This window comes from Schistocerca piceifrons, chromosome 3 (assembly GCF_021461385.2).
Source record: "Schistocerca piceifrons isolate TAMUIC-IGC-003096 chromosome 3, iqSchPice1.1, whole genome shotgun sequence".
Taxonomy (NCBI): domain Eukaryota; kingdom Metazoa; phylum Arthropoda; class Insecta; order Orthoptera; family Acrididae; genus Schistocerca; species Schistocerca piceifrons.
The window spans coordinates 343,163,383-343,180,145 of NC_060140.1; the positions used below are offsets into that span (position 1 = coordinate 343,163,383).

General features: G+C 40.8%; 2 protein-coding genes across 3 annotated transcripts in view; one reads left to right on the top strand and one right to left on the bottom strand.

The window, feature by feature from the left end:
• LOC124787714 (D-aspartate oxidase) overlaps nucleotides 1-16,763 on the bottom strand; it is a 259,599-nt gene that overhangs the window by 156,658 nt on the left and 86,178 nt on the right. The window lies entirely within an intron of this gene.
• The window catches only part of LOC124787712 (DNA replication factor Cdt1), a 97,591-nt gene that overhangs the window by 692 nt on the left and 80,136 nt on the right, over nucleotides 1-16,763 (top strand). For both annotated transcript variants that reach the window (XM_047254552.1, XM_047254551.1), the window contains exon 2: nucleotides 3,211-3,303. In XM_047254552.1, coding sequence (XP_047110508.1) covers nucleotides 3,211-3,303 — 93 coding nt within the window. The remainder of the gene's footprint in view (nucleotides 1-3,210; nucleotides 3,304-16,763) is intronic.

A 16,763-nucleotide genomic window follows, 5' to 3' on the forward strand; every position in this document is an offset into this window, starting at 1 on the left:
TTAGTGCTAGAAATATATAGTGAAAGTGTTGCATAGCTTTTGGGAAGCCTTCAGACAAATTCAAGAAGAACGGTTGTACTAAGTAAATTAATGACACTTCGCGCTTGTGCCCCACAGACGTGGGATGATTTCTTCAGCCACAATTTACAGTTGTCTCTAAAGGGTTAAATTTCCAAAGTGTCTAGCGTCTGAAAAAACTAATTTTGTTGTGCTATTTTTAACATTAGACATTTTGCACAGTTGCGTAGGATATGTCAGAAACGTTTAGAAATTGTGTCTTTAGTGTCTCCATATTCATTAGCATTGTAACAAACCATAGCTGAATGCTTAATTTTAACATTATAGTCCCAAATATGCCCATTAGGCATGCAGATGTGGTCTTGTTGACTTTAAGCTTTACATTAACGTTTGTAACTGTACTCCCAAATCCTACATATTTCTTCACTTGCTGACTGCCTCCCCCCTCCAATCCTGACGCTCTTTGCTTGAACCTTTTGTGTTCACCATTTAACTCAACAGCAAGTCTTTCTGTTGTTGTTGTAAGTTTGGTCTAGTTTGTTATACATCAACCAGATACCATTTGTTTCATTATTCAGACATAGTTATCAACAGTTGGCTCTGCATTGGCTAGAGATTTTGATTGGATTGCCATTGTATGCTAACTCCACTTACTACAAATGTGTCTCCACCCAATCCTGCAGTTTAAATGGAACCAAGTTTTTATTGTATCTCATATCAGATGAATGTTGTAGTAATCAGTGTGAAGACTGGTTTGATGCAGCTCTCCATGTTAATCTAACTTTTGTAAGTTTTTCATTTCTACATTACTCTTGCAACCTATATCTGGTATAACCTTCCTATGATCACCAAATTGCACTACTTTACGAGCAAATTAAGTTTGCATTTGGCACAGTGGCTGTTGGGAGTACTGTAAAGGCATCTTCCATTTACAGTCGCTCCCAACAGCCATCACACAAAGTATCAACATAGTTTGCACAAATGGTAACTATTACTCTATTACACCCTATCAAAATATCCTTTCTTTTGATCAAGTTATGTTGTAAAGTAGCTCTTTTCTTTCCAATTTGATTTGGTGTCTGTCCATTAGTTGTATGACCCATCCAGTTAAGTAATTTGCTGTATGACGGAATTAAGATGTTATTAACAAACCTTAAAGTTGTCATTTCTTTCTCCACAAACTTCAATAAGAGGCCTCCTTTGTGTTGTAATAGAGGGGAAAATTAGAATTAGGAGAAAGTTTATTTTCCTCAGTGGGCTATGTATTGTTCCTGCAGTTTGATGCATGTAACTGAAGCCTATAGGCCCTATAACAGAAAAAAAGTGTGTGTGTGTGTGTGTGTGTGTGTGTGTATATATATATATATATATATATATATATATATATATATATATATATATATATATATATATTAGTCAGTTACATGTTGATAACTTTGCTGATGCAGAGGTCCTTTGGTCTCTTCGGGGGTCGACAGAAGCGTCCGATCCCACGCGTCGGCTTTGACACGTGACGTAAAGGTGTTGTCGTGTGTGACGTCATGACGGCACGGAGTTTGGTTTGAGTGTGGCTGTCTCCAGTTCTGTTTTATCTTATTTTATTTACTTTTCTGATCTGTTCATTCTATCTCGTGAGGTTTTTTTTTTAATTTAAAAACACTTATTACTTATTTTAATTATCTGTTTCCTCGAATTTCTGTTTTAGTTTATTATATTTATCTTTCTGATCTGTTCGTTCTATCCCGTGAGATTAGTTTTTTTTGTCTCAAAAAAAAAAAAAAAAAAAAAAAAAAAAAAATCAGCTACTGAAGCATCTTTATCTTCTATGGGTTGCAGGGGTTACGACCCCTGGGGAGGTGGGTGGGTATTCATGCATGGCTGTCTTCACTCACACATTGTAGCTACGCAAGGTGTCTAAACTTGTTGATATTTAGTTTGCCCCCCACCCAAAACACCCCATTTCCCGCGCTTGTCCCGTTAGTGTCATTAGGCTTCTTGTGGAAAGTGTGTGTGTTTGTTTTTGTTTCTGCCATATTTGTGACGTCATGGGTCAAAGCAGACGTGTGGGATCAGACGCTTCCGTATTTCCCTCTTCGGCTTCTCCTTTTTCCTGTTCACCCAGCGTTCCTTCATCTTCTGGCTATGTTCTTGTTGTCTCTGTTCAGTGCGTAGTCTTCGTTTGCTGTGTGGTGTCTCTTGTAGTTTTTTTGCGTCTGATCAGGTTCCTAAGCAGTGTTTTGTTTTGTATTGTTTCCTGTGTGATGTTGAGTTGTTCCATGTTATTTGTTACTTCATTCATCCATTTGTTGTTTCTCCTTGTGCTGACTGAGTCCAAGGTCTGTCTTGTTATCCTATGTGGTGCCATTCTGCTGAGATGTCCATAAAACTGTAATCTTCGTTTCCTGATTTGGTATGTTATTTTCTCTGTGTGTTCATATAGTTTTTCAGTTGGCATCTTTATCCATACCCCATCTTTTTGTGTCGCGCTGAATATTTTCCTGAGTATTTTTTTGTTCCATCTTCTCTATCTGATTCGTGTCTGTCCTTGTACTGCTGTGGTCTCGGCTGCACATAGTGCTTCTGGTAGCACCACCGTCTCGTAGTGTCGTAGCTTGGCCTTTTGTGAGGTAGCTTTCTTATTTTAGTGATTCCAAGTCAGTTTGTTGGCCTTCTCTAGTTTCGCTCTTTTCTCTTCATTAGATACCTTATTTCTTCCTGTAATCTGTATTGTTTCTCCTAGGTACTTGAAATTTTCTGTTCTGTGTATTGTCCCATATTTTGTGTGTAGTGATGTGTTTTTTTGGGTGCTCATGAACTATGTTTTCTTGTGTGAAATCTGTAGTCCGGTCTTGGCTGCGATTTCGTGTAGTTCCTCTATGGATCTTATTGTTTCTGTTTCTCGTACCGTTATGATGGCTAACTTGTCTTGAGACACACACACACACACACACACACACACACACACACCACACACACAGTTGGTCTACTTAGAATAAAACAAGAGAAGAAATATTTGATTACATCCTTGGTGTATTTCTTGTGTTACAGATAAAACTACCCAATTTGCTTTTCATATTGTGAGAAAGATGGTCAACTAATTAGCCTAGGATTTTACATGTTGTTGCAATCGTAGAGATCTTTTTGTGTGAATTTTACCTTCTAGATTTCTAAATCGTTTGCTTGTGGTTACAGGAAACTTTGCTTGAAAGTAAACCATCAGAGAATGGAAGCTCACAGCTCAACCAGGGTATTTCTCCAGAAGCTGGAGAATTGGTGGTATTGCAGGTATACTGATATCAACAGATCTTTGTGTTAAAATCCACATTCATATAATTTATTTGATAATGACTGTAAAAATACCTTGTTTTATTACGACATAAGCGGACAGGAGTATTATTTGATCCTTCCTCAACTATCATGTCCTACTTTCTGTTTTTGAAAATTATCAATAATTGTTACTGGTAAATTTTGTGTCTTGAAGACTTTTTTTCCATATGAGCCCATATCCTTATCAGGGAAAAATATCAAACAGAAAAAATATTCAACAAAAATAATCACCTATTGATAATATAATGTAAATGGAAAGATAAAAAATCTACTTGCCAAGTGGCAGCAGGGGAAGGATTTAACTTTTACAAGCTTTCAGAGCCAGTGGCTCCTCCTTCTGGCACAATAGTTGAATGGGAAGGAAGAGGGGTGAAGGAAAAGGACTGAAGAGGTTTAAGGAAAAGGGTACAGTTCAGAAAAGTCACCCAGATCTGGGTGACTTCGTTTTTTCCATGCTGCCACTTGATGAGTAGATTTTCTTTCCATTTACATTAGAAAAAAAATTCAGACTCCATGAAGAAATCCTGTTGGACAAACAGCAAAAATAACTGTAATATGCTATAGATTAATAGTGTAGTCTTTGAATGGGAAAAAACAGAAAATAAACATTAAAGTTTATTAAACTTTGATTCCATCTATAACATTGCATGTTCACAGAACTTCACATCTGTTTGTATTAATTGACTTACTGCATTATATAAATGTCCTCTACTTTTTGCACATTGATGACCTTACTAAAGTTGAATAAAATGTATTTAGGAAACAACTCTGAAATTAGCTGTTAGAAGCGACTATTAACAGCATGGGATTGAACCGAGATAGTCATCTCCCCAGTTGAAGCCATTGGTGTGCAGCCATACTAACACAACTGTAGTATTTGTAACTCTTTTCACTGCACGTTAGACTGTGTTTCGCCCCACAAACTGTGAAGTTTGAGAAGACAACTCTTGGAGACGACATCTTTTTGAACTGTAAATTCCACATTTTCCCTCTTCTCCTAAATAAGTGATAAAGTACTGCAAGGATTAAGTTGTGCAGCAGCAGGAGGAGGGGGGGGGGGGGGGGGAGGAGGATGATCTGCTTATGTGAATCGGATGAATTTCTGGGAGCATATACATCCCAACTCCTGAGGGGAGCCCACCCCTTAATAAAAGCCAGCAGTCCTGTGAGCTGTGAGGGTAACACTGCTGGTTGGACGGGAGGCCAGCACCCTCTCTCCGTAAAAAATTAAACATGCTTTGAAAAAATTAAACATGCTTTCAAGACTACTAGTAAGCCTCGGAACATTACTGACAAAAATAGACGACGTCAATGGCAAAGAAACGGTATACGATTTGGAACGTGGAATGTAAGGAGTCTGTACAAGACAGGAGCTGCAATCAGTGTGGTTAAGGAAATTCAGAGGTACAAACTAGACCTAGTTGCACTGCAAGAAATCCGGTGGGACGATGCTGGGAGCATTGATGTTGAAAACTGTACAATTCTGTATGGAGCCTGTGAACGAGGTCCTCTGTTAGGCACTGGTTTCTGCGTCAGTAAGACGTTGGCCACTAATGTTTCAGAATTCGTTTCAGTCAACCCGAGAATATCTGTTCTAACACTAGAAGTAAAGTATATTAAGGCGACTTTTGTGAACTGTCATGCTCCCACGGAGGAGAGCGAATGTGAAGTGAAAGACGAGTTCTATGCACAGCTAGAGGCAGTGATGGATGCTATACCAAATGGACACCTGATGATCCTCCTTGGTGATATGAATGCCAAGGTTGGGAAAGAACAAATATTCCAAGACGCAACAGGCAGGCACAGTCTACACAACCTAAGCTGTGACAATGGAGTTAGGTTCATCAGCTTCGCTACGTCATTAGGGTTCTTCATCTCCAGCACAAACTTCCAGCGGAAAAACATACATAAAGGAACCTGGGTATCACCAGATGGGAAAACTGTATAGACCATGTTGCCATTGATCTCAGAGCCAAGAGATGGGTGTTAGACGTTAAGACAGCGCGGGGTGCAGAAGGTGGGAGTGATCATTTCCTGGTCAGAGGCCGTTTAAACATACAGTGTAAAGGAAGAACGGGACCTAAGTTAAAAAGAGTGGAAAGGTACCATGTGGAGAAACTGAAAGATGAGGCAACGAAGACCAAATACCAGTTGCAACTAGTAACCGCTTTGAAGCACTCAGTGAAGTGGATGCGAATCAGGACCTCAAACTAATGTGGGAAAACATCCAGAGCTCAGTTACAGCAAAGGAAACACTCGTGGGAAACCCAGTGGGGAAGAAGGTCTGGTTTGGAAAGGAATGTGCAGATGCCCTGGAAAGGAGAAAGGAAGCCAGGAACAAATGGCTGAAGGGGACAAATCTGGCACAGGCCAAAGCACAATTTGAGGAGGTCCGAAAGACTACACAAGCAATTCTGAGAAGAGCAAAGAGGAAATATGTAAGGAATATCATCACTGAAGCAGAAACATACTTCAGAGGACAAAAGACGAGGGAAATGTTTCTGAGGGTGAAATACTTCTGCAAAGGTCACCAGGCCAAGCAGAAATTTGTCAAAGATTCCCGTGATAAGATCCTGACGAACAATAGGGACATAGCTGAGAGATGGAAAGAGTACTTTCGACAGCTGCTAAATTGTGATGAACCCAAACTGCAGTTTGATTTCCAGTACCCAATTACAGCCGATGCAGACTATCCCCCACCTACCCTGGATGAGATAAAAACCAGAATCAGACACCTTAAACAGAATAAGAGTCCAGGTGAAGATGGAATACAGGCTGAAATGATCCTGGCAGGAGGAGAGAAACTTGCAGAAAAAATACACCGACTGATACAGGCAATATGGACCAAAGAAGAATTACCAGGAGAATGGAAAACAGCTTTGATTTGTCCAATACATAAGGTCAACAAACTGAAATGTGACAACTATCGAGGAATCGCCCTGCTTAACGTCTGCTATAAGATCCTGTCCAATTGCCTCATACATAGAATTCAGCCAGTGGCAGAATCGGTGATTGGGGAGTACCAGGGAGGTTTCCGGCCAGGACGGTCAACAGTAGATCACATCTTCAGTCTCCAGAAGCTCACTGAGAAACTGGGTGAATATGGTAAAGATTTGCATATTTTATTCGTTGATTTTAAGAAGGCCTATGATTGCATACATCACAAGAGCCTGCTAAACTGTTTAAGGGATTTTGGCATAGCAGAGAAACTCATCAATCTGATAAAGATCTGTCTGAACGAAACACATGCAAAGGTGAAGATGGGAAATCGCGTAACTGAGGAATTTGAAATTGTGACAGGACTCAGGCAAGGAGATGGGTTGTCCCATATCCTGTTCAACTTTGCCCTCGAGAAGATCGTACACGAGACCTTCCAAGAGAACGAAGGGATTGTAATCGAAGGAAAGAGACTGACATACTTTGCCTATGCAGACAACATCTGTTTACTCTCTAGGTCAGAAGAAGAGTTGGAGCAAATGACCAAAGCACTAAAGGAGGCTGCCAGCAAATTTGGGCTAAACATAAACGAAGCTAAGACAAAGTACCTCGTTATGACGCATGGTCATTGTCAGACTGCTGATCATCTACAATCACTGCAGGTTGAGGACCATTCCTACAAGAGAGTGCAAGAATTCAAATACCTAGGGGCACTTTTCACTGAGAACTCGTCATGTGAAGCAGAGATCAATGCCAGAATACAAGCAGGAAACCGATCTTACCACAGCCTAGAACAACTGCTTCAGTCCAAATCTCTCTCCAGACAGTTCAAGATTCGACTGTACAAAACCCTGATCTAGCCTGTTGTTCTATGTGGCTGTGAGACATGGAGTATCCGGAAACAGGACTTCCATAAGCTCCTTGTTTTTGAGAGGAAAGTGCTTCGGAAGATCTTCGGTCCGGTTCTGGATGCAGATACAGGGGAATGGAGGATCAGATACAACCAAGAGCTTGAGGAACTATACCAGCAGCCCAACATAGCAGGAACTGTCAAAGCCAAACGAATGCAGTGGGCCGGCCGTGTGGCCCGGATGGAGGATCACAGATGGCCTCGGAAGCTCCTGGATTTCACACCTACAGGAAAGAGACCGCCAGGGAGACCCAAGAAGCTTTGGAGGGATGGACTCCATGAAGATTTAAACCAACTGTCAATAGATGTGGACGAATGGTGGATAGCAGCAATGGACAGAATACAGTGGAGGAGGAAACTTGCAGATGCGTGCGGTCCACTGGGCCTGATCACGTAGTGGTAGTGGTGGTAGTAGTAGTAGTAGTAGTAGTAGTAGTAGTAGTATATTGTAACAAAGTTTGTTTAATGCTTTGACTTGTGGAAGAATCTCTGTGCCATGGTGTTAAAATGGTCCCTTGCTGTAGCTCAGTGAGTGCTGTGTGAAGAAGAGATACTGAAAAAATTGTAGACTTTATTTCAACAATGTTCTGCAAAGGGTTGCTTCCATCTTGATCACAGTACCAAAACCAAATTTATGCCTGGTAAACTGTAATCTTTCTAGAACAGCCTGACAACCGATAAACCCATATTATACGGCAATTGCTAACACCACAGTATTTCCTGTCACATTAAGCAGTGCTGAATCTGCAGTGTAGTAGAATCACAATCTATCATTTCTAGAAACACATTATAACACTGTAAGGAACATTTTCCGATATAAATGTCTCACATTATATTAGGTCATCATCTTGGCCTGTACTCATTACTTGAAATCCAGCAAAGAACTTCTTTGGTCTATCTGACCATCCATTCACATATACAAATGTCCTGTCCACCATCATTTCATTTCCACTGAAGTTTTTTACCTGATCCTTTTTTTTCTTCTCTCTTCTAGTAATTCTCAGTGTATATCTCCCCATTGGTCAATGAGGACTGAGCTTTAGAATGGTTGTTTCGTTAAAAGTCACTGTCTGACTCCCTCAAGGCCACACTCAGTACACTTTGTTTGGAATCTTAATGTTTTGGCTACAAGCCAGCCATTTCCAGAATGAACTTCCACTCTACAGTGGAGTGTGCACTTACATGAAACTCCCTGGCAGATTGAAACTGTGTGCTGGCTGGGTAAGTGTAAAGGGGTGGTGCTTTGGAGCAGGGCCAAACATGCCACTAGCTGCAGATTGTGACACACATTTGAAGATGTTTATCACCTGGGCTCCGAGTTCTACTCGGTCCATTCCAGCAACTTGTGGAGAAATTGAGACCACCCCCCAATTCCGTAGAAATGTTGGAACACATGAGGCAATACTAACCTTACGACTTATCTTAGAAGAAAGACTAAGAAAAGGCAAACCTACGTTTCTAGCATTTGTAGACTTAGAAAAAGCTTTTGACAATGTTAACTGGAATACTCTCTTTCAAATTCTGAAGGTGGCAGGGGTAAAATACAGGGAGCGAAAGGCTATTTACAATTTGTACAGAAACCAGATGGCAGTTATAAGAGTTGAGGGGCATGAAAGGGAAGCAGTGGATGGGAAAGGAGTGAGACAGGGTTTGTAGCCTCTCCCCGATGTTATTCAATCTGTATATTGAGCAAGCAGTAAAGGAAACAAAAGAAAAATTCGGAGTAGGTATTAAAATTCATGGAGAAGAAGTAAAAACTTTGAGGTTTGCTGATGACATTGTAATTCTGTCAGAGACAGCAAAGGACTTGGAAGAGCAGTTGAACAGAATGGACAGTGTCTTGAAAGGAGGATATAAGATGAACATCAACAAAAGCAAAACGAGGATTATGGAATGTAGTCAAATTAAATCGGGTGATGCTGAGGGAATTAGATTAGGAAATGAGACACTTAAAGTAGTAAAGGAGTTCTGCTATTTAGGGAGTAAAATAACTGGTGATGGTCGAAGTAGAGAGGATATGAAATGTAGACTGGCAATGGCAAGGAAAGCGTTTCTGAAGAAGAGAAATTTGTTAACATCGAGTATAGATTTAAGTGTCAGGAAGTCGTTTCTGAAAGTATTTGTATGGAGTGTAGCCATGTATGGAAGCGAAACATGGACGATAACTAGTTTGGACAAGAAGAGAATAGAAGCTTTCGAAATGTGGTGCTACAGAAGAATGCTGAAGATAAGGTGGGTAGATCACGTAACTAATGAGGAGGTATTGAATAGGATTGGGGAGAAGAGAAGTTTGTGGCACAACTTGACTAGAAGAAGGGATCGGTTGGTAGGACATGTTTTGAGGCATCAAGGGATCACAAATTTAGCATTGGAGGGCAGCGTGGAGGGTAAAAATCGTAGAGGGAGACCAAGAGATGAATACACTAAGCAGATTCAGAAGGATGTAGGTTGCAGTAGGTACTGGGAGATGAAAAAGCTTGCACAGGATAGAGTAGCATGGAGAGCTGCATCAAACCAGTCTCAGGACTGAAGACCACAACAACAACAACCCCTATTCTCAATGGAATTTAAGCAAAACTCCGTCTGCTGCAGTGTCCTCAGAACTGATGGTGGCTCCCCCATTCTGAGCTGAGTGGACGGCTTAGTCAGAGATGACAAAGGTTCTGTGACAAAGTAGACCCCTCCCTCATTCCTAGCCATTAAACTGGCTGTCTCCCTGTGAGCAGCTAGCTACCCACACCCAACCCTGCTTCCTGCCTCTCACCCCCCCCCCCCCCTTCCCCCCTACCCAACCCACCCCATTGTCCACTAAATGTGGGCTCCAAAATGCATACCGTATAATCTGTGAGTGCTTGTTCAGTGGAACCGATGATTTCCACTTTAGCAAAGGTAAAAAACTGCTCATATCGCTTAAGGAGTGCTCTTTCGAACCCATGTGTAGTGAACATTTATTCTTGCATAGTCTGTGCTACCATTTCACAAAATAAGATAAGCCTTTAGTAAAAGAGATTTTTTCATAGTAACAAAGATGGAGTGCTAATAGCTTTTAACGAATGCATTTTAGAGCCCATATTTACTAGATTCTTTTCCTTTTAATGATCATTCCTGTCATATTCCTGAATACTAAGGACTCCTCCTGGGCCATCCTGTATATACAGTGATGCATAGAGGTATAAATACAGAGATACTAAATGAAACACATTCTGCTGTCAAAAGGGCAATGCCCATAAGGGTGCGCACGGCTCTTTTGTTAGTTCATCTGTGACACATGTGGGACCTGAGCTGTTGTGGCCCTTTCTTTCTCTGCAGGCTGCATTCCCTTTCCTGTGCTTCTCCCTCGCTGTCCTTGTTTCTTCCTTTTTGCCTCCTCCTTTCCCGCTTTCGGTGTCCTTGTTTATGTGGCCCCAGCTATCCTCTTGCTTTCTGCTGTCTCATACAGTTCTGTTACTCTTGTTTCTCTTCACTTTTTCTTTTCGTAATTTTTGGTCCCCCTTTAGGATTTGACCTCCTCTCCCTAATTTTGTCTCGATAGTGTGAGCCAACTGGGAGAAAACAGCTTGCTTACTATCTCCGGCGTGTGGCCTTCCTGCCTCTTCCATCTTTCCCTCGATACTGTTGTCATTTAGTGGTATTTAGCCAGCACAGTAGCCAGTCCGTGTAGTGGGGTCGTTTCGTAATCTTTTGGTTGAGCTCCCTGACAACATAGCGATGACACTTCTGATGTCTGAGCTGCTACCTCTTTGTGTATGCCTAGGAGTAGTTGCTTGTCATTCTGGTCCATTGGTACTGTCAGCAACAGCTGCACAGCCAGATGGCCTGTGCTGTGTCTGAGTAGTGTCCAGATCAAGTAAGATTGCCCATTCTTACGGTGGAATAGGCAGCCTCATAAATAATTTTAATGTTGTACAACAAATGTTGCTGGTGATGTTACAATGTTTGTTGATTTAAATAAAAGTGTCATGGAATTGACAACGCTGTTTCTTTGGTGAAGTGTCTGGAGTGCTGTACACAGAGCGCTTTCACCCCACAGCCAACTGTAGCTGTAGGTCACAGTTGCGGATCAGCTTCCATAAGTCTACAAACGAAATTTATTTTTACTGCAGAGATACTTCTTACAATTTCATGTGGAATAAATAAATGAAATGATTGAAAAGTAACATATTTCATGAGTTAGTGTTTGAAAGCAGGCTGTATCACAGTAAAAGCTTTCCGATAAATTGCCAAAGCTATGCAGTTGCATATTAAACACACTTGTCATCCTTCACACTGTGTGTTTACTCTGTTATATGGCTTGTCTGACACCAGTATGGCTTGGGGGGGGGGGGGGGGGGAATCCAAATGCAGATGTAACACCAGAAAGGTATCAAATTCCTTTCAACTTCTTTGAATTAAATTACTTACGATAATTTACTGACAAATTCCTCTTTACGATCAATAATCACTTGCTGATACCGTCATAGTGATTCTCCCTGATTGGCGCTTATCTGACGTTCGCAGCAGTACAAATAGTTTATCCAAATGAGATGCAGTGCTACACTTGTGGATGACATAGTATACAGCCACATGTTATTATTCTACTTGCTATGGTTTTTTTTTGCCCTAACTGCTGTCATAGAAGGCTCATTACAATTTACAATCAAGCTTCCGTTGGAGTGAACCCAAGCATCAACGAATAAGTTTGGCGACATACTGTGATAATTACTTCCAACAGAAAGTAAAGATATCTGTTGGAAGTAATTATCACAGTACATGTAACACCATATTGAAAATTTTGTTGTGTTGTTATGATACAGGCATTCAAGGTTAGAATAGTGTGCACTGAAGATGGTCACACAGTGACTGAAATCAGTCCGTAAAATAAAAGTTTTCAATCTTTTCGACCAATACTGCCATTTATCCAAAATATATTGACAATAATACAGTCATGGTGCAGATGGTTCCTAGTGGAATTAGACATCAAAGAAAAGTTTGATGCGCATTTACTGGTGCTCATTTGTGTTTAGCATGTTGCTGGCCTCTTAGGGAAGCATCGAACAAAGCTTGGATCCTCCCTGTGTTGACACTATCATCATAGAGTGTGTTTGTCTGCTGTTTCACAAGTGAATTGCTTTGTATTGATTATTGGTAACTAATTCTCTGCTTTGAAAGTTCCATGTCAAGTGCAATGAACATCCAATGACTAGCATCGACCAACATTTGGGTAAAGTTTTGGAATAATGCTAAACAGGGCTGGAGCTGCAATTCAGTTTTAAGTGCACTACCTTCACACATTTCATGCTTACAAATTTGCTTGCTTTGTTAAAGACACAAAAAAGGGACAAACCCTCAGATTGATCGATAGAAGCCCCCTGCTTGAATAAAACTCAAAACTAAGCCTGCCATTGCAGCGTCATCCATTAAAAGAGCAGGGAGTGTATCTTACTAAAGAGGATCAGGTAGTGATTGTGGGTGGGGCTGGTAATAGTATTGATAGGGATGGGGAGTATGACATAGATGGCGACCTGGAAAAGATAGCCACTCAGACTGGCAACACGAATGTGCATTTTGTGGAACTGTTTCAGCATCACGATCGGCCTCATCTTAATACAGCCGTCAGGCATAATAACATGAGACTTGGGGGTGCGCTAATGACAGAAAGCATGGGTCACATTTCAGTGGTGTCGGTGGAGTCTAGCAGCAGGACAGGTTTCACTAGACATGGCCTGCACCTCAACAGCTATGGGAAGGGGAGGTTGGCAAAGCTTATAGGTGACAGCATAGGTGGGGGTGGTGGGATCACTCATGGGAAAATTCCTGCAGTAGTGGGTGTTAGAGCTGCACCTTTTTGAGATTGAAGTCAGCTGATAGGTATTACTGCTTAAGGGAAGTGTCTCTAACAAAGGAACTACTTTTGACAAAGCTTAGGTATCAGAGTAATGAGGGAATTAGTATATTTCATCAAAATATACAATGTATTAGAGATAACGTTAGTGAACTGCTTATAGATGTTGACTCTGAAATTATTAGTATATCTGAACACTTCTTAAATAAGGAGATAATTCAGAGGCTTCCTTTACTAGGATACAGGGTGGCTGGCAGCTTTTCTAGGAGCTCTTTGCCGTGTGGGGGAGTGGCCATGTATGTGAGAAACGGCATCCCATTTGAGTCAATTGATGTGTCAAAGTACTGCACTGAAAAGGTGTTTGAATGTTGTGCAGGCATGGTTAAATTTAATGGAGCTAAACTTCTAACTGTTGTTATTTATAGAGCCCCAGACTCGGATTTCACAACATTTTTGCTAAAGCTAGAGGTGGTTCTTGGTTCACTTTATAGGAAATACGTCAATATTAATTGTATAAGTGATTGTGCAAGGAAAAAGATGCTGGTAGACCTCCTTAATTCATATAATCTTATGCAAACCGTATTCTTTCCAACGATAGTGCAAGGGAACAGTAGAACTACCATAGACAACATTTTTGTTCATTCCTCATTACTAGAAGGGCATTCTGTTAGCAAAAAGGTGAATGGCCTTTCAGATCATAATGCACAAATTTTAACTTTAAAAGATTTTTGTGCTGCAACACGTGTTAAATATAGTCATCAGCTGTTTAGGAAAGCTGATCCAGTTGCTGTAGAGACCTTTGTAAACCTTATCAAGGAACAAGAGTGGCAAGATGTTTATAGCGCTGATACAGTAGACGATAAATATAATGCTTTTGTCAAGACTTTTCTCGTGCTCTTTGAAAGTTGCTTTCCGTTAGAACGTTCAAAACAGGGTACTAGCATAAACAGGCAGCCTGGGTGGCTGACTAGAGGGATAAGAATATCTTGTAGAACAAAGTGGCAATTAGATCAAAACGATAGAAACAGTCAAAATCTAAATGCAGCAGCCCATTACAAACAGTATTGTAAGGTGCTTAAAAATGTTATTAGGAAGGCAAAAAGTATGTGGTATGCAGATAGAACAGCTAAGTCTCAGGATAAAATTAAAACCATATGGTCAGTCGTAAAGGAAGTGGCTGGTCTGCAGAGACAGGTCCAGGATATAGAATCAGTTCGTAGTGGGAATGTCCGTGTTACTGATAAGTCGCATATATGTACAGTATTTAATAATCACTTTCTGAATATAGCAGGTGAACTAAATAGAAACCTAGTCCCAACAGGGAATCATATAGTGCTCTTAGAAAAAAGTGTTCCGAGACTTACCTGAAATGCTCCTCCATGATACTGACAAGAGGGAGATTGAGTTAATAATTCAATCACTAAAGACCAAGAACTCTCATGGATATGACGGGGTATCTAGCAGCATACTGAAGTATTGTTCTATGTATGTTAGCCCAGTACTTAGTCATATCTGTAACTTTTCCTTTAGGAGTGGTTGGTTTCCTGACCGATTAAAGTACTCGGTAGTGAAGCCACTTTATAAAAAGGGAGACAGGGATAATACTGACAATTTTAGACCTATTTCTATGCCATCAGTGCTTGCTAAAGTTATCAAGAAGGTTGTATATACAAGGTTATTGGAGCATTTAAATTCACATAATTTGCTGTCAAATGTACAGTTTGGGTTTAGAAATAGTTTAACAACTGAAAATGCTATATTCTCTTTTCTCTGTGAGGTTTTGGACGGATTAAATAAAAGGTTGCGAATGCTAGGTGTTTTCTTTGATTTAACAAAGGCTTTTGACTGTGTTGACCACACAATATTACTGCAGAAGTTGGACCATTATGGAGTAAGGGGAGTAGCTAACAACTGGTTCACTTTTACTTTAAGAACAGAAAGCAGAAGGTAATTCTCCACAATATTGAGAGTGGTAGTGATGTTCAGTCCCAATGGGGCACTGTTAAGTGGGGCGTTCCCCAAGGGTTGGTGCTGGGGCCACTGCCGTTTCTTATTTATATAAATGATATGCCTTCTAGTATTACAGGTGATTCAAAAATATTTCTGTTTGCTGATGACACCAGCTTGGTAGTGAAGGATCTTGTGTGTAATGTTGACACAGTATCACATTATATAGTTCATGAAATAAGTTTGTGGCTTGTGCAAAATAATTTGATGCTAAATCACAGTAAGACTCAGTTTTTACAGTTTCTAACTCACAATTCAATAAGAACCGATATTTTGATCAGACAGAATGGACAGATTATAAGCGAGACAGGACAGTCCAAGTTCCTAGGCATTCAGATAGATAGTAAGCTGTTGTGGAAAGGCCATGTCCAGGATCTTGTTCAGAAACTAAATGCTGCTTTATTTACCATTAGAACACTATCTGAAATAAGTGACAGTTCAACACGAAAAGTAGTCTACTTTGCATATTTTCATACGCTTAAGTCATATGGTATTATTTTTTGGGGTAATTCTTCTGATTCAAAAAGGGTATTTTTGGCTCAAAAACGGGCTCTTCAAGCTATATGTGGTGTAATTCGAGAACTTCTTGTCGATCCCTATTCAATAGTCTGGGAATTCTGACATTGCCCTCACAGTATCTATTTTCTTTAATGTCGTTTGTTGTTAGCAATGTTAGCCTATTCCCAAGAGTTAGCAGCTATCACTCTGTTAATACTGGGCAGAAATCAAATCTGCATGTGGATGCACTTCCTTGACTATTGTGCAGAAAGGAGTGCAGTATTCTGCGGCACCCATTTTCAATAAGCTACCACAAGAACTCAAAAATCTTAGCAGTAGCCCAAACTCTTAAGTCTAAACTGAAGAGTTTCCTCATGGCTCACTCCTTCTATTCTGTCGAGGAGCTCCTGGAAGAGCTAAAAAATTAAGCAAATTCCAGTGTTACATTGTTGATTTTCTTTATTTAAACTTACAACTTGTCGCCTGAATATGTTTTTTATATTTCATTTTATCTGTTTCTACTACTGTGTTATAATTTCATGTCGTTCCATGACCATGAAGACTTCTCCTTAATTTGGTCCCACGGAACAATAAATATATAAATAAATGCCTGTCTGAGTGTAGTTAAGAGCAGATGAGGACCACCGTCAACAATTACCCGCAGAGACATAGAGCTGGGTTCTCACAGCGCAATAAATGACCGTGTGTCAGCCAGGTGTGGCCTATGCGTAGCCAGCAGAGTACAACAGAGTCTAGCAAGAGGCTTGCATAGAGGAATGCCACACACCTGTAGTCTCTTTGATGACCTTAAGTTTGTTGGGTGAAGGCAGGGTGCATCATTCGTCACACCAGGTACCAAGGACTTTCTGCCGCAATATGGACTGGAGATCACATTCCGAAAGGCCAATCTCCAGGGCCGGTTCACTGACAGCCCATTTGGCCAGCCTGTCAACACGTTCATTATCAGGGATGCCAACATGACCCGTGGTCTACACAAAAACCACAGAGCAGCCACAATGGGCAAGAGTGTGGATGGACTCCTCGATAGCCATCACCAGACGAGAGCGAGGAGAACACTGGTCAATAGCTCGTAAACCGCTCAGGGAGTCACTATAGATAACGAAGGACTCACCTGAGCAGGAGCAGATATACTCTAGGGCACAAGAGATGGCTACAAGCTCCAAGCTCCACAGTGAAAACACTGCAGCCATCCAGCAATGAGCATTGTTTAGATTGCCCCCCAAC